Below are 23,391 nucleotides of genomic sequence, written 5' to 3' on the forward strand. Positions count from 1 at the left end.
GACGGTGCTAAAGCAATGACGGGGAGGCACAAAGGAGCAGTGGCTCTCATCCGAAAAACTGCACCAGCAGTTTCCTGGGTCCACTGCAGCATCCACCGGGAAGCCCTAGCGACGAAAAACATGCCAGGTGAACTTTTGACTGTACTTCATGACGTCGTGAAAATCGTCAACTTCATCAAGGCTCGTCCGTTAAATTCGCGTATTTTTCGCACTATAAGCAACGAAATGGGCAGCGAGCATGAAACACTTCTACTGCACACAGAAGTTCGCTGGTTATCGCGTGGAAAGGTTTTAGCAAGGATTTTTGAGCTCAGATGTGAAGTTGAGGAATTTTTTGTTCACAACCCGTTTCACTTGTCTTCATGCTTGCAAGACGACATCTGGCTTCAGAGGCTGGCATACCTGGCAGACATATTTTCTACTCTAAATGAAATTAATTTAAGTCTGCAGGGTCTTGGTACCACCGTTTTCAACACCCAGGACAAAGTTGAAGCACTTATTAAAGAGCTTGTTTTCTGGGCCAACTGGATAAATACAAACTCCACCGAGTGCTTTCCTCTTTTATCTGAATTTTTGCAATCCCGGGAATCTGTGCTAAGTGATTGTGTCAAAGGCCTCATAATTGAACATCTCAACCAGCTCAGCCAAAATCTGCGGACTTATTTCCCCCCTATGGACCAATCTCAGACATGGATTCGGAATCCTTTTGATGTTACTCCTCCAATCCCACATCTCTCATTTCAAGAGCAAGAAAAGTTACTGGAGTTGTCATCTGATGGGAGACACAACATGCTTTTTAAAAATAAGTCACTGGTGGATTTCTGGGCTTCAGCAATGGTGGAGTATCCAGGATTGTCAAAGCAAGCACTTAAAGTGTTGATGCCCTTTGCAACCACATACTTATGCGAGGCAGGCTTTTCTGCACTGACATTGTTGAAAACAAAACATCGACAAAGACTAGATGCCGAGAATGATTTGAGAGTAAAACTGTCATCCATTACCCCGAATTTTGATGATCTGTGTGCAAACATGCAGGCCCATCCATCTCACTAAAAAAAGGTAGTAATCTTTTGTATTTATAACAGATTTGTTTTCATGTTTTCTAATCTACAGTGAATATTTGTATTTAGTTATTGCAATTAAAAATGTGAAGTTTAACCAGAGTAAAGTGTTGGGGGGTGCTTGACAGGTGTCAAACACTAGAAAGGGGTGCATGCTGCAAAAAGTTTGGGAACCACTGCCATAGACTGTATAACTCACCCAACCTGCGACTCTGGTAAACTGATGGAAAGTATCGCGATGTGTGCTGAATGAGACTTCTTGAACGTGATTTCATAGCGAAAAACATCTCATGTCAGTGACGCTAGAGGCGCTTGACCACCGCTGAGGCCGGTGACACACTGGCTGCGTGGCGTGAGCGCCGCGTGTCTGAAGCGTCCCAGAAGCGTGGAGGATTCTGTGTCTTTACACACCAGAAGCGTGCCTGACGCGGCGCTGGCGCGCTGCTGCTGTAGAGGAAGACCGTTGACAGACCAGGCTCATGTCTTCATTACAACAATATATACTTTTTTCTACACACCTACACCTACGCGCCTACTGATAAAGGACACCGTCAACAGTATTGAAGGCGAAATAGATTATGTTTGACAGGTGCAATATTTGAAAATCGATAATTATTATTTTATTTTTTTATTACATTTATATCTGAATTTATGTCAACCTATAGACTTTCAAATATCAAAATATCAGGAATTCATATGTATTTGTGTACAAAATGACATTTAAACACATTTTCCTATTATATTTAGCCTGGAAAAGCTTCCAACACGCGCGCGTGTCGCGGTAAAAATAGGCGTCGGTTCTATTTCTAGCAAGCAAGCGTTTACCGCGCGGCTCGAGCCGCGCCTGAGACGCGCGTCTCACGCAGGCGGTCTGTAAGCTCTAACCTGTTAACATGGGAGCCGAATTAAAAACCGACACGCCACGCGGCTGAGACGCTCGCGCCACGCATCCAGTGTGTCACCGGCCTGAGTCCCAATTCGCCTACTTAGGCCGGTGACACACTGGATGCGTGGCGTGAGCGCCGCGTGTCTGAAGCGTCCCAGAAGCGTCCCAGAAGCGTGGCGGATTCTGTGTTTTTAAACACCAGAAGCGTGCCTGACGCGGCGCTGGCACGCTGCTGCTGTAGAGGGAGACCGTTGACAGACCAGGCTCATGTCTTCATTACAACAATATATACTTTTTTCTACACACCTACACCTACGCCTACTGATAAAGGACACCGTCAAAAGTATTGACGGCGAAATAGATTATGTTTGACAGGTGCAATATTTGAAAATCGATAATTCTTCTTATTATTTTTTTATTACATTTATATCTGAATTTATGTCAACCTATAGACTTTCAAATATCAAAATATCAGGAATTCATATGTATTTGTGTACAAAATGACATTTAAACACATTTTCCTATTATATTTAGCCTGGAAAAGCTTTCAACACGCGCGCGTGTCGCGGTAAAAATAGGCGTCGGTTCTATTTCTAGCAAGCAAGCGTTTACCGCGCGGCTGAGACGTGCGTCTCACGCAGGCGGTCTGTAAGCTCTAACCTGTTAACATGGGAGCCGAATTAAAAACCGACACGCCACGCGGCTGAGACGCTTGCGCAACGCATCCAGTGTGTCACCGGCCTTATACTACGACCTAAAAGTATGTACTTTTTTGTGAGGAAAAAGTACATAGTTTTGAGTGTGTAGCAAAAGAGTATGCACGTTCTGGGACATACTTCGATGACGTCATGCAACGTGAACGACAACGTGGTTGCCTAGTTACGCACACCACAACTGTTAACGTTTCATTCATTCTTTATGTTCAATAAAATTGTATTTACTATTCCCATCTTTTTTTCTCATCTTTTTTTTTTTCACAATACATTTTACAATGTGTAACCTACCAAGTTGAGGAGTGAAGAAGCAGGACGGCGTCGTCGTAGAACCAAACGCAGGTAATTTGTGAGGCTGCTGGTTCTGACGTTCATGTGCAATGTGTGTAACGAAATAAAATATAACTTTAATTAGGGTTAAACATTTGAATTCTTACACTTAAAAGCTGAGGGCGCATCTCCGCTGCTCCATCCGGCTGCCATGCTTACATCACCGCAAGCCATCGCAAAGCTCCTCCCTCCAGCACGCAATGGGTTGTGGGCAATATTAGCACTTAGAGGTGTGCATTGATCTGCACTTCGAATTCTAACCGGAAATAGTTGACCATCCGGGTATCTTTGGAATACTCTTTTCAACATACTACGATTTGGGACGCACTAATTCTAGTTTCGCATACTATTTAGGACGGATAGTATGCGAATAGGGACTCGGCGCACGCTTCAGTTTTTGACGCTTTGGGGTTGATGCACAGCGCGTGGTGGGAGGGGCGGTGCTGTTTATTAATTTTGTATTATTCTTATTTAGGTCTTTCTCGGTTATTATTTCGAAGCTGTGTTGATTTGCTGTTTATTAATATTTGTAAAACTATAACGCTTAATCTATCAACATTTATTTAGATGTTATCATGTATTCATTCATTTCTTTATTTTAATTATATTATTTCGGTCTTACAGTAAGCCAGAACACTGACCGAGTGGGGCTCATTCTAAGCCCATTAGCGGACATTCATATCACAGAATCTGACAGCGATCAGAGGCTCATCAGCGACAGCATTTTTAAGAAACCTTTACAATAACCTTAATAAAAACTTTTAACTTTAGAGTCTAAAGTAAATAAAAAAAATAAAAATAAAAAATCTGTAGGCCTATCGCTATTTATTTATTTATTTATTTATTTATTTATTGTTGTTGTTCTTTTTATTTAAACTAAATTGTTTCTTAATGTGAAAATGTGTTACAGTTATGTGTCAAGGACTTGATATTGAATTCTGTAATAAACAAAATAAAATCTAGGCTTATGGAAAAAAAAAATCAATGAAAAAGTAAAAAAAGAACCATTGCGCATTTTACAGCTAAAAAAGTTTTAATATGTGGTTTTGTAACCAGCAATACAGTATGTTGCTTACTTTTGTAACAGTAAGTTAAGCTCCGATTTTTTTTTTAAAGTTTCAGTGAGTTTCTTCTGTTGCCCTGTGGAAAAAAAAAAATAATAATAATAATAATTAATCAGAAAATATCGTGCTAATGCACGAAAGATGCCTCCAGTTGAAATGCATTAGTTAAAAAAACGTGCTGCAATCACGAAAATAACCAAATAAACGTGTGCCTGCCACGAATAAATAGATTAGATTACGATAGATTACGCCCATGCTGGGAACAATTCAAGCTAAAAGGGCTTGCCATACATTAAGTCTTTCTGTCTAGTAGATATTGATCTCCAGTAGATGGCGCACCGAGCCAACATTAGTTTTCCAAACCCGCAAATACAGTGCCCATTTTGCATTAATATCACGTGGTTTTTCGGAGCCGAGTGCAGTTAAGGACACAGGGAATTCCCTTCACTTATTTTCTCTTGTAGTGTGGTAACAACCTGTGTAGGTTTCTAATTATGTATTATTTTTGAATGTCTTAAATTGTTGTGGGGTTTTTTTTGTTTGAAAAATGTCTATCCTAAAATTTTTCGTTGAAGGATCATATCGAATAATTTTCCCTTGATGTCTTTCTAACTCATGTATTCACAGTATAAACTACTTCTTTCGTTTGCATAATTGCAGTTCATCTTCATCCATTGCTAGGCTTATCAGATCTTGACATCAGTGCTTAATTAACTTAATTTTTTTTTTTATGAATAACATTTTATCTTTCAAGAGGAAACAAACAAACAAACAATAAAAAACTGGTAACCACTTCAATTGGTCATTAGGACTAATAAGAGCTTTAGTTTTGATATACCATATTTCCACTCAAATATTGACTGCAACTATTACCTCTAAACAAAAGAGTGGTTCTCTGTTGTTTACTGTTGCGCTTTCACATATATGGAATTTTCTAGCCTGCTCTCGAACTTTGAAGAGCATCTATGTGGTAGCATTTTAAAGTCACTTTTTAGTTTCTGCTATTCTCAATATAAAAATTAAAGCCAGTCAGTTTGATTAATTTTTATGTTATTTGTTATATATTGATAATACCAGATTAAATTGTATACTAATAAAAAAATAAAAATAAAAATAAGAGTGAATAAATCAGCATGAATATATATGTTAATAGCCTAATAAGTTTGTGTTTGTATTATATTAATATTAATTAAAAAAAATTATTTAAAAAGTGCATTAATTTAGTGAGTCGAATACAAATAACTAGTGGAATGATAAAATATTATCTTCTACCACAGGCATTTGTCTCAAGTTATTTTATTTTCACTTCATTACTATTTTGTCTTCACTTTCGTGATCAACCTAGTAAAGGAAATATATCTTAGTAACTCGTGACGTTGAACATGTCAAGAGAAACGATTGGCTGGAATTTCATAGTGTATTTATAAGGCGAGTGCATAGACGGGTGTGTGCAGATTCAGAACGATTTCACCAGCTCACAGGAGACAACTGAGGTGTCTGGTACACATTAAATATTATTTTTACGGAGCTATTCTTCTGAAAGGAGGCAAGCGCAAGGATGCGGCCAATACTGCTTTTGCTACTTGGAGCCTATCTTGTCTGTGCTGGTAAGAAGAGTTTAATTTGAGTATAACCTACCAGTTGTTGTATGATTGCTTTTTAAGAGTTCTTCTGTTAGACTTAAACGTACCTATTGAACAGCCTATAAGAATCAAAGTTTTAAAAAACAATTTTCAGAAATGTGTATTATGACGTATTTTATACACGCATGCTTTATATTGCCTATGCTTTTGGCGTAGCCTATTTATAGGCTTTATCCTAAAAATCATAGGCCTACTACTTTGAACGTATCTTTAAAAAAAAGATTGTCTGTGACATTATATTTTGATTGCATTACAGTTTACAAAATGTAGCCTAACGTTACTTAACCATAATAGTAAAAGTTATAATAATAATAGGCCTAATAATGATAAACAGTGGTAAATGATAAGTGTATTGCGAAAATGGAGAAAAGGAATTGCAATGTAGGCAAATAACAGTTATATTTGTTTGTTGGTTTGAGTTTGAAAATGTAGGTCTGAACTATATTCTAGAGCACGCTAGTCTGCTGTATTAGGTAAGTTTCGTTTCTGACCTGAGAAGCGTTTTTCTACCCAGAGACCGATGACGACATACTTGCTAAACTCTTTAAATGTCAGAAAATAGGCTTATAAATACTACATTAAATACTGTATAATCTAAACCGTTGTATTTGTTTTATTGGACTTTATTGTCATCAAAATAAATAATTAATGCTGGATGTTAATTAATGAAAATGGCTTTTTGATGTCGACTACGCTGCCTATTCAGGCATGGTCTGGAAATAATATGGCTACAGTGTTCAGTTAAATTAACATCTCAGCGGCCTGCTTACAAATACTGGGTTACATTGAAATTAATACAGTCACATACCGAGAAAAAAATCTTTATAAATTATATTTTATGATCGGGTCGGGTGTTCATCAGATGAGTGTTTCTATGAGAGTAGCTACAGTTTGCATTAATTCACAGTAATTCATGATCAATGAGCTAGCAGAACAGCTTTAATTTATCACAACTTTATCACCATATCATGTTGATTGGTTGATTAATTATTTAATTTGTTTGTCTTTGTAACATAACTGATTTATTTTAAAACAAAAAACTTTTAAAACTAACTTTTGAAACAAAACTTTTTTAAGGAAGCAATATCAATTTATGAAGTCAATTCCTAGGTTTGTTCTCAAACATTTCAGTTGTATTGACAACATTTAATGAAATCTACTGAAAACTGACACCTCACAAACTTATTTTTGCTTGAATTTGATGTGTGATATGAAATTAATTTATCTTAACTTGGATTTTCTGAGTATTAAATGTATAGTATACAAATAATACAGATCAGATTTTTACAATTAATCTTAAGACATTTTTGGACAACATTTTTTAGTCCAACAAAAAAGTGTTATTTTTTAATTCCAGTGTTAGTTAACATTTGTGCTTCAGGAAGAAATATATATGGAAGGTTTATGATTTATTTATTTATTTCTTAAATTTCAGGCCAGCATTCCCACATTGTTATCTACACAGCAACTAAGGGGGTGCCAGGTTTTCCAGAATTTGTGGCTGCAACAATGGTTGACGGGACACAGGTGAACTACTATGATTCTGAGATTAAAGAAGTTATTCCCAGACAAGACTGGGTTAGAGGAGCTGTGGATGAACAGTTCTGGCAAAGAAACACACAAATTAGATCAAATGTGCATCAGGTGTTCAAAAACAACATAAATACCGTAATGGAACGTTTTAACCAAACACAAGGTAAGATTCTTATCTTTGAGTCCCCATAAATTCTCAAATTAACTATTTTCTTGCATGTTTACACATTTGTCACGTTATTCTGATTTCCTTTAATGATTTCCTGAAAGCAGTTTGCAAAGGGCCTGCTAACAGATTCAAAAGGCTCTTGGAGCAGCATGATTAATATGAACTGTATAGGAATACTGATATTAAAACAACAATATAGCATTATGTGTACAGAATGTTGTTCACAGTCTTTTTTTGCATCCAAAGGCATTTCTATTTTCTCAATGGTGTTTTTATAGAGCAAGCAACAGTGGTAACTAGGTGGTGATACTTGGTTACGTTTCACCTGAAAAGTTTAAGAAAAAACTTAATTCAGCATTGTCTTCTCTTCCGTGTCTGTTGTGAGAGAGAGTTTAAAACAAAACAGTTTGTGATATCCGGTTCGCGAATGAATCATTCGATGTAACTTGATCTTTTTGAACCAGTTCACCAAATCAAACTTAATCGTTTTAAACGGTTTGCATCTCTAATACGCATTAATCCACAAATGACTTAAACTGTTAACTTTTTTAATGTTTCTGACACTCCCTCTGAGATAAAAGAAACCAATATCCCGGAGTAATTCATTTACTCAAACAGTACACTGACTGAACTGCTGTGAAGAGAGAACTGAAGATGAACACCGAGTCGAGCCAGATAACGACTAGTTCACAAAACGAAACAATATCCGATCAGAGAGTGAGATGATGGAAGACAGCAGAGATGGAGGTTCAGCTTGTAGATTTGTGCCAACAAATCATTGGGAAAAAAGTGATCATTATTCTTGCGTGAATATTAATCAGTACCAAGAAAGTCTCTCAAAATACAAATTGAAAAAGAAAAAATATTATCAAACAAAAATTTATTACACTGATTTTACTGAAAATAAAAAATGTATTACATTTCAGGTATTCAAACTTCAAGCTTTTAAAAGCGATTCAAATTTAAAACTACTTCAAACTTCACTCTTTATAAACTGATTCTCAAGAAACATAAAGTTTGTCTTTTAATATCTTTTTAATCTCGTTTTTCCTTTTTAAGAAATGAACTTATTCTGAGTGAATTTGTGAACAGAGATGCTTTAGAGATGAAATATTCAAATTTTTATTATAATTAATATTTTCCATGAGGAAAAACGTATAATAATTATTTTGTAAATATTAATTATTACCGTCAAATTCTCTACAAATTTAAAATTTGAAATAAAAAATATTATTGAACAAAAGCATATTACATTGATTTTACTGAAGATAAAGATGTGTGAGTAGAGATGCTTCAGATGAGATTAAAATATTAGAAGAAAAATAATAATTTTTGAAGTTAAAAAAGTGATCACAATTCTTGCGTGAAATATTCATTAGTAGCATGAAATTCTCTCAAAATATGAAATTAAAAAAGAAAAAATATTATCAAACTAAAATGTATTGCATTTATATTACTGAAAATATATATATATTTTTATTTCAGGTGTTCAAACTTCAAGCTTTTTAAAACAACTTCAAACTTCACTCTTTATAAACTGATTCTCAAGAAACATGAAGAGATGATTTTGTTCTCTTCTGCTCGCTGGATGCTTTATTCACAGATGTTTTATCTGATATTCTAGTTTTGTGCGTTAGTTTAATTCGTAACACTTTATAGAAACATCTGGATCAGTTTAGACGTCAAATAAAAGACGAGTAGAGACAGGAATCATAAAGAGTTGAAGGATCCAGTTCATGAACTGATTCATTAATGATTCGTTAAGTACTTGAAGAATAATTGATCCTAAATATTACACATAATCAATACTGCTTTTGACAACATTTCTTAACTATGAGAAATATAATCCATTGTAATAGTGAATCCAACGTGTTCATTGTGTTATAAATAATCATAATCTTACTCTAAAATGTAATAAGTTGAGTTAACTTAAAAAAGTGAGGAAACCGATTGCCTTCAATTTATAAGTAAAGTGATGCATTACTTTAAGTTGTTAAAACTAAATAGTGTTTGTAAACTAAACTTAATTATCAAGTAGAATAAAGTACTGGTGACTGAAAAGCATTAGTTGAGGAAACGTATTATTAGTGTTCACTTCACTTGTAAATATAAGGAAAGAGATTGCCTCACATTTTTCAGTAAAGCTAAACGAACAAAAACCAGTAAAGCACAAAACGAACTATAATGTTTGTCAAAACTTTCAGTTTATTGTAACAGTGTACAAAAATAGTTTCTTCAAAGCATGTTTAAAACAAGAAAGGGTTGATGGTGAGTGATTAAAACAACCAATAATTGAACCCTACAATAACAGATGAGTGTTAAAACACACAGATAACTGATTACACAGACATTTGTGTTGTGGGTAAAGGAGTCTGTCACCCATCAACCTGGACACAACACACAAACTACAACAAGAGACACAAGACTAAATATTTCTGTGATTACCAGCAAACACATCTCGGGGAACGTCCTCCAGTCCATCCTTTGCTAAAACACCCTCCGAAATGATTGCTGTATCAGTGACCTCCAAAGGCAATTCCCATCGACACGTGAGGTTCAACTAGATCCCCGTCCTAAGAAAGAAAGTAAAGCCATATTAAAATACATTCTTATATCGCAACGCAAACAAGTGCATGTTCCTTTAAAACATGTGAACTGCTTAAAGTGCGGCTCTTGAAGTAACATTTAAATGTTTAACAGGCTTCAGTGGGACGTGGCAGCCATCGTTATGTCTTTAGTAAAACAGTTACATCCATCCCATGATTGGTTTGCTTTCAAACATTACTCAAAATATCTTCCTTCGTGTTCATCAGGACAATGACATTTATACAGGATTGTAACAAAACGAGAGAGTGAGGTGACAGGGTGGAGAAGGGGTGTTGCTAAAACTGTCACGGGACAAAGGAGAGAAAGGGCTAAATAGAGACCGTTTTGTGCCGAGTAGTTGGATTGGAAAAAATTCAAGACGCCATTCTTTGAGATTTTTATAGTTTGGAAACAGTTTCATCCACGTTTAAGATTTATTTGATCAGATGTGATGGAAAACAAAGTATATATTTTACTTGCATTGTATTTATCTGTGTACTTTATATAAGATCTCTTGAATAGACGTAATGCCGACACAAACATCGGGATTTCTTTCTTGTAGCACTTTTTACAGATATTAGATTAGAAGAATACTTACAAAGCATGTTTTGAAGAAGTCTGTAGTGTCTCGAAGCAATAATACATGAAACATCAGGATCAACAGTGAAGACACATCTCTTTAAACTTGACAAATGGACTTGCACTATTGGTAAAAAAATACAAACTTACTGCAGACTTCATTTGCGTTAGATTCTCCGAGAGATTTCAATTCCAGCTTCGATTCGAAAACTTCCAGAAAACGAGAAGAATTCCTGCTCGAGGTTTCTGCTTGTGATCCGGTTGAACTTCGCAATAATCTGCGCAAAAAGGAGAACACGGTTTCTGAATTGCAGCCTGCACTGAACCGTTTCGTTGTTTTACGGATGTTGATGCAAGCGGCAGTGAAACAAGGATTCAGTGCAGGGCTCTTCGATGAAATAAAGCTGTTGGTTTGGATCCACTTGTTTGTTTGGCGTTGTCACGGTGATTTGTTGTTTAGATGCACTTTTAGAACTCTGCATGATTTAAAAGAACACAAACCGTCCGTGTGAAGACAAGGAATCTGATTGGTTCTTGTGTAGCTTCCATGTTTAATAATGCTCCAATAGCAGAGCTCTGTTTCACAGAAACCCACTGCACTCTTCAAAGAACAAACTTCTGCAAAAACGTTAACATACAGTTAACAAAGTATATGGATTAATGGTAAAAGCAATTTGTAAAAACAGTGTTTTTAGCATCCACTTTAAAAACTTGCATCAAATTTAGTTTTCTTTGCAGCACATCTCTTATTTAACATTATTTAGCATTTTAAGGCATTAAATAATGTTTTTTCGGTTCAGTTTGTTTGAATCGATTATTTGCCGATAACTGCAGAGAAAGACGATCTCTCACTTTCTCTCTCTCTATATATATCTATATGTATAAAACAAAATATATAACCTTACACCTGTATATATGCTCAAATGTTTAATTGCGGGTATGAGTAACGTTACACGTGTAAAGAGCTTCTCTCGTCCATCACTAATCTGAAAACAGTTGTTTATAAATGTATAAAAACGACATGAACACTAATTATAAACTTGTTACTTTCCCATTGCATACCTTTTCCTTTTACTCAAGTAATTATTAAGACTAAAGCTTCAACGAATCATTCCTCTGTCCACTTCTGTAACTTGTCTGTTGACCTAAAACATCTTTAAAGCTGACGATTACTAATTATTAGATTGCTACACAATCCAACGTCATATCCAACGATTTCATATCAATATATGAACAAAATACTATTGTTTATAAACTTTGATTGGTATATTGTTATTTTGTAATGAAAATGGAGCAGTTAAACTATAAAAAACTGTGCTTTATATGTTTACATCCACCTATTTTTATATGTAATGTTTCAATATCGCATTAAAAAACACTTGATGGAAACACCAAGATGCGCATAAATTATAAAAATGTGCTTAATAAAAACATATGCGCTCAACTAAGTCAGATAAATGTCTTATACAGTAAGAAAACATGCGCATTAACTACTGTTATTTACCAAATAAACTCCTCAATGTGCTTCGAAGCGACGCTTAACTGGATCTGATCTCATCTCACAGCGTCTGAAACATTAGTTTTGTCTTTCTCAAACGTTTCAGCAAAGTCTCGTCAAAGAGCTTCGTTATAATTAACAAACAGGACTGAAAATAAGAGACATGACTGCGTTTCGTCTGAAGCTCGTGGTGTTCAGAAATGATTTATATAATGTGTGTTTTCTTCTGATGCTGCAAATAATTTTTTCTTTGTGATATTCAGCTCAAGTTAATCAATTCTAAAGAAAAAATATTATTGAACAAAAGCATATTACACTGATTTTACTGAAAATAGAAATGTGTGATCAGAGATGCTTCAGATGAGATTAAAATATTAGAAGAAAAGAAGAAAATTTTTGATGTGAAAAAAATGATCAAAATAATTGCGTAAAATATATATTAGTACCATGAAATTCTCTCAAAATACAAAATAAAAAAATTAAAAATATTATCAAACTAAAATGTATTGCATTTATATTACTGAAAATAAAAAATAATTGAATTTCAGGTGTTCAAACATCAAGCTTTTAAAAGTGATTCAAATTTAAAACTATTTCAAACTTCACTCTTTTTAAACAGATTCTCAAGAAACGTGAAGTTTATCTTTTAATATCTTTGTAATCTGGTTCTTCTTTTGTGAGAAATGAACTGCTTCTGCTTCAGAAACAGAGAAGAAGAGAAATGTGTGAACAGATGATTTAGAGATGAAATATTAGAAGTTTTATTATAATAGATATTTTCCATGGGGAAAAACTTATAATAATTATTGTGTAAATATTAATTATTACCATCAAATTATCTAAAAATTAAACATTTTAAATAAAAAATATTATTGAACAAAAGCATATTACATTGATTTTACTGAAGATAAAAATGTGTGAGTAGAGATGCTTCAGATGAGATTAAAATATTAGAAGAAATAAAGAATTTTCGATGTGAAAAAAGTGATCACAATTCTTGTGTAAAATATTAATTAGGAGCATGAAATTCTCTCAAAATACAAAATTAAAAAAGAAAAAATATTATCAAACTAAAATGTATTGCATTTATATTACTGAAAATAAAAAACGTATTAAATTTCAGGTGTTCAAACTTCAAGCTTTTAAAAGTGATTCAAATTTAAAACGACTTCAGATTTCACTCTTTTTAAACTGATTCTCAAGAAACATGCAGTTTGTCTTGATAATGTTTTTAATCTCGTTCTTCTTTTGTAAATGAACTGCTTCTGAAAAAGTATCATTAATTATCATTATTATAGCATAAATATTAATTAGTACCATAAAATTATCTCAAAATAAAAAACAAACAAAAAAATATTATAAAAAAATATATATATTACAACAATTTTACTTAAAATAAAAATATTTGAGCAGAGATACTTCAGGTGAGATAACAATATTAGAAAATGTTTGTTTTTTTTTCATTGGAAAAAAAGTGATCATTATTCTTGCATAAATATTTATTAGTTCCATGAAATTCTCTCAAAATACAAATAAAAAAATAAAATATATTATCAAATTATGAAACTAAAATATATTACAATATATAAATATATTAAATGTAAATATATTACAAAATATTTTTTATTATTATAATTATTTTCGATGGGGAAAAATGTATCATTATTATTGCGTAAATATTAATTATTAATGTGAAGTTCTCTAAAAATACAAAATTCAAAAGAACAAATATTATAAAATAAAAATGTATACCATTGATTTTACTTAAAATAAAAATGTGTGATCAAAGATGCTTCAGATGAGATGACAATATTAGGATTTTTTAATTATTATTTTTGATGGGGAAAAAGTGATCATTATTCTTGCGTAAATATTAATCAGTAGAAAAAAATTCTCTCAAAATACAAAATAAAAAGGAAAAAATATTATTGAACAACAATTTATTACATTGATATTACTGAAAATAAATAAAAAATGGATTTCAGGGGTTCAAACTTCAATTTTAAAACCACTTCAAACATCAAGCTTTTTAAACTGATTCTGAAGAAAGTTTGTCTTGATCTTTTCATCCTCCTCTGAAGCAGATCATGTTCAGCTGACACTGATCAGTTTGAGAAGATCGATTCACACAGATGTTTCTGATCAGACGTGATTCAGTGGTTTATAGTGTGTTTCTCTGAGGATCTTAGCTTATTCTCCAGACGTTTATCCTCAGATTGAAGACCAAACACACACAAAGCCTTCTTCTTCTCTCTGAGTTTCTCTTGCGTCACTCGTTCAGAGAGTAAATATCCAGCAGCTGATCTCTGAAGCTGTAGAGATGTGTGAGCCGCTCAGTGGAGGATGATGGGAAGTGTGTGACGTCTTTCATCAGTCCTCATCTAGACCTGATCACATCTGAGAGACTGAACACAAACACACTGAGACTCGCTGACCTCTGACCTTTACATTAACATGCTATATAACGCTGCAGGAACACAACTGTGACATAAAACACACTCTTCATTCATTATGACTGAACTCCAGTTTCTTTAAGAAATGTTGAAGGGCTTTACTGATTCTCATCATCATCTTCATCATTTATTCAAGCAGACGTTTGTCATGTGAAGCTCTTCTTTACTCTGATACTCAACATGTTTCTCTCACACTACAGTCTCTACACTTTGCAGCTGTTAATCGATCATAAGTGACTGTGATAAAACTAAACCTGCAGCACATCTGTGAGAAAAGCACATGCTTTACATTATATGTCAAATTTTATCATGATAACAGTGCTGTCAATTTCTTTTTATTGAGACCACTGCAGTATCTGTATGAGCTTAACTGACATTTTTCTGTTTAGTTTCTTAATTCAATTATTCATGTTCTTTTCGTGCCTTTCCTGCTCTCTTCCCCTTTTTTCCTCTCAGGTACACATATAGTTCAGCAAATGTATGGCTGTTCTTGGGATGAGGAGACTGGAGATGTGGATGGTTTTGATGATTTTGGATATGATGGAGAGAGCTTCCTTTCTCTTGATCTGAAGAACCTGAGATATATCTCCACTATGCCAGAGGCACACATCACTCTAGTAAAAGTGAACAATAACAAAGCTCTTCTTGAAGCAAAGAAACAATACAGAACTCAAGAATGCATTGAGTGGCTAAAGAAGTACCTGCAGTATGGAAAGAGCACCATTGAAAGAAAAGGTACAGCAGTCATCTGAATATCAGTAACAGTCTTTTGGTAGATGTCTTACCACTCGTTTGATTTAGATACAGAAATTAATTAGATATCTCTATTCACCTTCTGTAGTGTTTTTATCAGTCAGTATTCTCTCTCTCTCTCTCTCTCTCTCTCTCTTCAGTCTCTCCTCAGGTGTCTCTGCTGCAGAAGGATCCCACGTCTTCAGTCTCGTGTCATGCTACTGGTTTTTATCCCAAAGAAGTAACAATCTCCTGGCAGAAAAACAAACAAGATCACGATGAGGATGTGGATCTCGGTGAACTTATTATCAATGAGGATGGAACCTTCCAGAAGACCAGCACCCTCAATGTTAAACCTGAAGAGTGGAAGATGAATGTGTATGAATGTGTGGTGGAACACAAGAGCAGAACCATCAGGAGCATTCTGACACAGGACAAGATCAGAACGAACTATGGTGAGTGTGAATGGCTTGATAACTAGACCATGAAACTCAAAAAAATGTTAACGGAAACCATTTGCTATTGTTAGTATCTGATTAGACAGTACTGTACTGTCATACTCCTTAATAACCAAATATTTCCATTTGATTACATTCTTTAGCCCCTGTTCCCATCGGCATCATTGTTGGTGTTATTGCTGCTGTTCTTCTGTTGATTGTCATTGGTGTTGCTGGGTATAAGGTCTATCAGAAGAAGAAAGGTGAGGCAGAGACATGATTATCACCACTATTGACTTTATTGTATGTTTTACACATTTGTGTGCTGCTCTGATAAGTTAAATTTATCAACTAATATTTCACTTCTCTGTTTTTTTTCTTCTTCTGTTTTTCAGGCTTCAAACCTGTCAATGGTGAGTCTTTAATAATCTTTGTTTAATATTTATTAATAGCAGATGGGCTCTGCCAATGCGCACGACATAGTTAATATTAACATATTTCTTTATATTTCTACAATTTGAAAATATGTGTAGTTCTATGATATTTTTCTTTTAATAGAACTAATGAATAATAGATGTTATAATTGGGTCATATAGCTATTTAGTCATGATGATTATAATTGTTGTCATTTGTGTTTTCTGTTCTAGCCTCTGATGATGGTTCGAATAACTCTGCTCATTCAGACCCAAAAGCATAAAGATGTAAGCGTATAATTATTATTACTGGATTTATTTGTCATTAAATTATTATTCAGTAGTGCAACTGTTTCATTCATGTGAAATGAATAAATTGTAATATGTTTCAGGAATTTTAGGAGATCAAATGCGAGAAATGAAGTTAAAAAGTTGTTTTTCATCCTGCTGTCCAAACACGCACACACACACACACACACACACTTTCTCTTACACACAGGATCATAAATATCAGTGATAAGATTGATCTATATTATGGTTCTACATTAATTATATGTACAAAGTAAAACAAACAAAAAAAAATAAATAAAAAACAACTTTAGTTTTTCATTAATTGTATGAACTTGTTCATAAAACTTGTTCATTTTAAGATGACATGTTGATCGGTATGCATTTCTATTAAGATCAGTATCTATATGTATGTAATGTTTCTAGAGAGACAATTTATGTGGGAAATATAATATGTAATACATTAGGGAATGCTAAGTCATGGAAAACTATCTGTTTATCTACTGCAAATCATACAACAACTTTACATTTTCTTTAAAATGGTCTAGATTGGGTTATTCCATCAACAAAATTAAATAAACAATATGTAGGCTTCATATTTTATTCATTGTATGGGATTGGGCTTTTTCTGCTTGTATATTTTCTTCTTTTTTGTTTTTACATTTTCATTAGATTATAATCTGTAGTACAGAATGATATTAATTTCTTGTTATGTGATAAAATACATTTACATGAACATCTGTAGAATACAGTAACCTATGGATATCTTCCTTTATTTGAGGTTACTAAATCTAAATTAAGTTACAAGTATGTTCTGTATATTGATTGCCTTCAAAACATTGTCATGTTATTTTGATTCAATAAAAATAAATAAACTTCTCAAAAGGGGGCAAGTGGTGAATGTCTGTCTTTCTTGATACTCTTTCTTGATACTCAAAACAGCAGACCCATATTTCATCAGAATTACAGATGTGACTGTATATCAATAATTTAATGAATATATAGCAAGTTATGTAAATTTATTTGGCTGTAATCAGTAAATTGCAATTGTTAAATTCTTAGTATTTTTATTAATCTCCACTAAACATTTCTGCTCACTCTGAAACAAGAATGTTCCATCAGCATTTTTTCTCTAGTCATCAAATAAAGCAAATGTGATTTGATACACAACCTGTTAGACTCAATTCTACCTATCAACTGAAAGCCTTCAGTAATATTTGACAATATGGCACATTCTTTGTTTACAAAATTTCTGATCAAAATTTTTGTTTTAAGTGGCTTTAACTAAACATTGTACATTCATAATTCCCATGTTGTTCCATGATTACTGAGCTTTTAAGAATTTTAATGATGTCTAGAGTTTTGTGTATGTAAGGTGGGCCTAAATCACACATCTTTAGTTTTTTTGTGGATACTACTATCTATATCCAAGTATTATACTGTTTTTGATGCATGTTTAAATTTGCTTTTTCTCCTTTCATTATTGTATTAAGACATGTTTTATTAACTCTATTAACAATTGCCATTGCTATTTGTGATAAATTATTATAATTTCAAAATCAGGCATGGCACAAAAGATGAAAATTTGCCTATTGGGCTAACTCTGGCTTATTGGTACCTGTGGTACCTGACTGTTGATTAAAGTAATAACAATAATTTAAAAAAGTATATAAAAAAAATTTTTTTAAAACTGATGAGTTGATTGCTGCCTCAAATACTGATAACATCAGTATACTCAAAGAATTAAGCCAAGCCAAGGCTTTGATTCATGGTATTTTAAATCATTGAATAAGAAAATACCAAACAGAAGTCTTCTGACAAAGTTATAAGTATCCTTATAATTTAGGCCAGATATGACTTAACTACACATAATCTGAGAATAATAAATTATAAGGTTAAAGGTGTTGAGACCAAAGTACACAAGTTGCTCTGAAATTAGAGATGAATAAGTAGCAACTGCAAGCTGTAAAACATAATTAAATTTACAGGAAATAATTGTTTGTGTGTAGCATAACTACTGATATAAGTAGCCGTATATGAACTCACATTATCTTAAATACATTCGCAACAGTTCGCCGCTCGAACGGGAGAGGGGCGAAGGAATGGAGAAGCACGCCCCAGATCCGGTGCAAGAGCCATGAGGGCTGAGGAGTAGAGGGTTACACAGGAGTGTTTTTTTTTATCTGTCCTGTCGAACTCCCGCAAAAAAAAAAAAAAATCCTGTCCCGTCCCAATCCCACAAAAAAAACGGGGGGGGGGGGAAATCCGGCCCCGTTCTATCCCGGAAGAATGAATACCGTTCACGTCCATTCCCGGGTGGTATATTTTTTGGCTGGAATCTGTCAGTTTCAGTAGAAAAAAAAATACAGGCTACACATCACAGCATGCCAACTTTAGTGAAATAAAAATGTCACATATATATATATATATATATATATATATATATATATATACATATATATATATATATATATATATATATATATATATATTAATTAACTGAAAGCCATCTTAAACAATGCACAATGTGCATTGCACACACATTAAATTTCATGTAAATAATCCATGCTAACCTGGGTCACGCTCAAGTTCACATGACCCAGACGGCAGAAACTGCATCTAGTTTGCTTTAATTATTTTAAAGAAGCACTGCTTTTCGTTGTTATTCAGAGTGCACACAAATAAACGTATACGGATTTGAAAGATTGATTACTTTTATCTGTATGACAAAAAATGACGGAGTATTTTAACAACAAATTCCCTCTGCTCCAAGCATTTAATAATCACTCCGCTCTGTGCTCAAAGACACCAGAAACACCGTGGATAAAGTATTTCAGTGTATTTCAATGTTATGTTCATAAGCCAAGTCAAGTCAAGTCTGCTTTATTGTCAATTCTTCCACATGTACAGTACATACATACAGAGAATCTAAATTGTGTTACTCTTTTGCACTTTTTAGTGCAAAAAAAGCTTATACAGTCTGATTAAAGTGACAAATGGCTAAATGACTAATGAAGCAGTAGAATGACATTAGTTCCATGCTGACTTAGGTAGTGAGCAGACCAATGCTGCACAAAGTGACTGGTGCATGTCATTGCATGTTATTGGGGGGGGGGGGGGGGGGGGTGTAAAGAACTGGGGGATGTGGGATGGGGGGGGGGGGGGTTCATAGTTCAGTGGTACCTGGGGTAGAAGAGGGGAGGGGGGCAAGTTCGGGAGCGAGTTCAGCTTCCAGTGTCCTTCAGTCTGCTGGTCCTGGCCTGGAGACTCCGCAGTCTCCTACCTGATGGCAGCTGATTGAAGAAGCTGTGTGATGGCAGGGTGGGATCACCTGCAACGTAGAGGGCTTTGCAAGTGAGACGGGTTCCGTAACTGTGCTGGAGGGAGGGAGGGGAGAGAGACACCAATGATCTTCTCAGCTGCTCTCAATATCCGTTGCAGAGACTTCCGGCAGGACGAATTGCAGGTGCCATACCACACAGTGATGCAGCTCGTCAGGATGCTCTCGATGGTGCCTCTGTAGAAGGTGTACATGATGGGGGCCGGTGCTCTGGCTCTCCTCAGTTTGCGGAGGAAGTAGAGATGCTGTTGTGATTTCTTGGACTGTGCTGCGGTGTTTTCAGTCCAGGAGAGGTCCTCTGTGATGTGCACGCCCAGAAACTTGGTGCCGCTCACTCTCTCCACAGTTGCACCATTGATGATCAGAGAAACATGCTGATCAGAGAAACAGGTGGTTCACCTCACTCCTGTAGTTTGTCTCATCTCTGTTGCTAATGAGACCCACCACAGTCATGTCATCCGCAAACTTAACGAAGAGGTTGGAGTTGTGTGATGGTGTGCAGTCATGGGTCAGCAGAGTGAAGAGGAGGGGGCTCAGCACACATCCTTGGGGGGCCCCAGTGTTCAGTGTGATGGTGCTGGATGTGTTGCTGCCGACCTGTACTGCCTGAGGTCTTCCAGTAAGAAAGTCCAACAGCCAGTTGCACAGCGAAGTGTTGAGCCCCAGCTGGATCAGTTTGTGAATGAGCTATTGAGGTATGATAGTGTTGAATGCTGAACTGAAGTCTATGAACAGCATTCTGACGTATGAGTCTTTTTTTTGTCTATATGTGTGAGTGCTGAGTGGATGGCAATGGAGATGGCATCATCAGTCGACCTGTTGGACCGATATGCAGACTGGAAGGGGTCCAGGGAGGGGGGCAAGGCAGACTTGATGTGATGCATGAATAGCCGTTCAAAGCACTTCATGAGGATGGGGATAAGTGCAACAAGATGGTAGTCATTGAAGCAGGATGGAGATTGCTTCTTCGGGACAGGAATGATGGTAGTAGTTTTGAAACATGTGGGAACAACAGCCCGACTAAGTCAGATGTTGAAAATGTCTGTGAAGACCAGTGGCGAAGCCAGGATGTTTTTATAGGGGTGGCCAGGGAAGGGCCAGCAACCAGTCTGGGGTGGCACAGAAATCGTAATTATTTTATGTAAAATACTATTTTAGTGCCTTAAACACAACTGAGTACAATTAATTTCTACTTAACTGTAATTGAGATTGCAAATTGTGACTTAGATCAAGTAACACTGGGTGAATATGACAATTTTTGTATTATTCCTCACTTCCAGGTATTTTAATAAAGGGGCTCACTTTAGCTTTATTGCTCATTCAGCTTCTCAAAACTGGTAAATGCTTGCTCTCCAACATTATTCATGGATGAGGCATGCAGTGATCAAAAATGTGAAAAAGGCCAGAAATCAACAGTAGAAATAAATGCCAGAATATAAAATTAATTTATATGCATTTAAATGGTTTAATTTTCACATATTTTATAGTGTATTAATTGTGCATTAAATTACTAATAAAAAATACAATTTTTTATTTTATTTTATTTATCCTCTATTTAACCAGGAGAAGTCCATTGAGATTAAAAATCTCTTTTGCAAGGGAGACCTGGCCAAGATAGGCATCTGAATTACATGTAATTATCTATGAAGATTCGGGAGGAGCGCGTCAGCTACTTAGCCTAATCATCACAGGTGGACCACAATCAAGTAATCAATCCCACAGTATAAATATCGCTGACTTACCTCTATCCATTGACGGTTTATCAGCATTTTGGTCCGCATGCACAATGTCCCAAAACCGAGATTCCTCGTCAGAAGACTCATCCAGCTCTTCCCCAGCCCCATCACTGCAGCCAGCCGGCTCCAAGGCCACCCCTTCCCGGCGTGGCAACCAAATCGAGCCCCAGGCTCCAACCCGCGGGCGCGGTACGGCGCGAGCAGCTACTCGCCTCCCAAGACGCCTAGGCCTACCTTCGCCGCCTCCGGCGAGAACCGCGGCTGACTCCCCCGCGTCCTCCTACCGCTCGGCCAGGCATACGATTCCGCCAATCGACAAATGGACGGTGTCGAGTCTGAGGCAGGCCCTGTCCAAAAACGACATCACACCATCAAGCAAGTTAAACAAATCCGAACTTTACGACTTGTATACAAAAAATCTAAATAATAACATTTCTCCCCAGTCAACCCCTGTACCAAAGAAACGACAAAAGAAAGGAGTACCTCAAAATTCGCCTCAAAGCACTCCACCATCCTCCGCTGCTAGGCCTAGCTCGCAGCGGCTATCAAGCCGTAACAAGAGGCCTTCAGCAAGCCTGGGCCGCGCCCCGGTTCCAACCGCAAGGGCGCTCGCTATGTCGCCCGGAGCTCAGCCTCCTTCCGCGGCTCCAATTCCAACAGCACAGGGCGCCGAAGCCCAAGGAGGCTCCTGGCCGCCTCCTCCACCCATCGCAGCCCCTCCATACGGAACTTTCAATACCAACACCGCAGCTCAGGCAAGCGCTTGGCCGAACAGTTCGCCACATACAGCGCCGCTTCCTCCAGCTTCGGGCCCGCGGTCCAAACTAGCGCTTGGTCGAACTGGCTGTCACACAATGCCCCGCCTCCCGCTCTGCCGAGCTCCGAGCCCGCCGCTCATGCCGAACTGGCCGCCTTACACAGCCCCGACTCTAGCCCATCCCAGCTTCGGGCCCGCGGCCCAAGCAACTGCCTGGCCATACTGGCCGCCCAACCCAGCCCCGCAACCCGCGGCCTCAAACTCCGGGCCCGCGGCTCAAGCAAGCGCTTGGCCGCAATCGCTGCCAAACACAGCTCTGCCCCCAGTTGTCGCCACCACCCTCCTCCAAGCGAAATCCCTCCATTCACTCTTCACTGCTACACCAATGCCCATCCCATCAAACGCTGTCGCCCTCGAACCTCCCCAAGTGACCCACAGCATTCGGGCACAGATATTAGCAGGTGCGGATGTAGATCTCTCGTCTCTCCTTTCTCTCCTGCCCACATCCGATTCAAACCGCCAAATAGACTGCGGGGACTTCTCAGTCACGCTAAAAAATCCAAATCCCCTTTCATCTCGACTACTCTCCTTCTCCGAATTCACCATCGCATTCAACCGCTACACCGAGATAATCTGTTCAGCCTTCCCCCACAGGCGACGCGAACTAAACGATTATTTGTCAATAATAGCCGAACTCGCGTTGCCCTACGGAGGGGGGCACTTCTACACTTACCACAAGCTTTTTTCCGCTAAATGTGCCATCCGAATAGCTCAGTGGAACCAGTGCCCTTACTGGGGAGCGATCGACTCCGACTTGCACAGTCGCGTATTCCTAGGCTGTAGGAGCATTTCGTGCGCAATCTGCAGGTCCGTGGCTCACTCCACCACAACCTGCCCACAAATAAACCCGGACGCAACCCAACACTCTCTTACTCCCCCGGCAAAATCCACCAGCTATGTCCCAAAATCAGTTACCTCAGCAAACTCACGCCTAGCCCAACCAGGAGAAGAAAGCACACAGCTATGCATCGCCTTCAACAACGGGAAATGCATCAGACAGCATTGCCGCTATCTACACTCCTGCAAGTTCTGTGGCGGTGCTCATGCACGCATAGTTTGCCCCGTGCATAAAGCCGTAAATAAAAAACCTAAAAATTACCTATCGACTCCTGT

At 36.7% G+C, this 23,391-nt stretch overlaps 2 protein-coding genes across 2 annotated transcripts in view; both read left to right on the top strand.

The window, feature by feature from the left end:
* The window catches only part of LOC127979735 (HLA class I histocompatibility antigen, A alpha chain), a 340,316-nt gene extending 323,042 nt beyond the window's left edge, over positions 1 to 17,274 (top strand). The window contains exons 1-8 of the mRNA XM_052585355.1: positions 5,494 to 5,661; positions 7,133 to 7,393; positions 14,972 to 15,250; positions 15,409 to 15,702; positions 15,849 to 15,947; positions 16,080 to 16,097; positions 16,332 to 16,385; positions 16,490 to 17,274. Of these exons, the coding sequence (XP_052441315.1) occupies positions 5,613 to 5,661; positions 7,133 to 7,393; positions 14,972 to 15,250; positions 15,409 to 15,702; positions 15,849 to 15,947; positions 16,080 to 16,097; positions 16,332 to 16,381 (1,050 nt within the window). The 5' untranslated portion in view covers positions 5,494 to 5,612 and the 3' untranslated portion in view covers positions 16,382 to 16,385; positions 16,490 to 17,274. Of the gene's footprint in view, positions 5,662 to 7,132; positions 7,394 to 14,971; positions 15,251 to 15,408; positions 15,703 to 15,848; positions 15,948 to 16,079; positions 16,098 to 16,331; positions 16,386 to 16,489 lie in introns of the transcript that reaches the window.
* Positions 1 to 23,391, top strand: part of LOC127979732 (antigen peptide transporter 2-like) — a 412,715-nt gene that overhangs the window by 353,004 nt on the left and 36,320 nt on the right. The gene's annotated exons all lie outside the window — the stretch shown is intronic.

Source organism: Carassius gibelio, chromosome B19 (genome assembly GCF_023724105.1).
Source record: "Carassius gibelio isolate Cgi1373 ecotype wild population from Czech Republic chromosome B19, carGib1.2-hapl.c, whole genome shotgun sequence".
NCBI classification, from domain to species: domain Eukaryota; kingdom Metazoa; phylum Chordata; class Actinopteri; order Cypriniformes; family Cyprinidae; genus Carassius; species Carassius gibelio.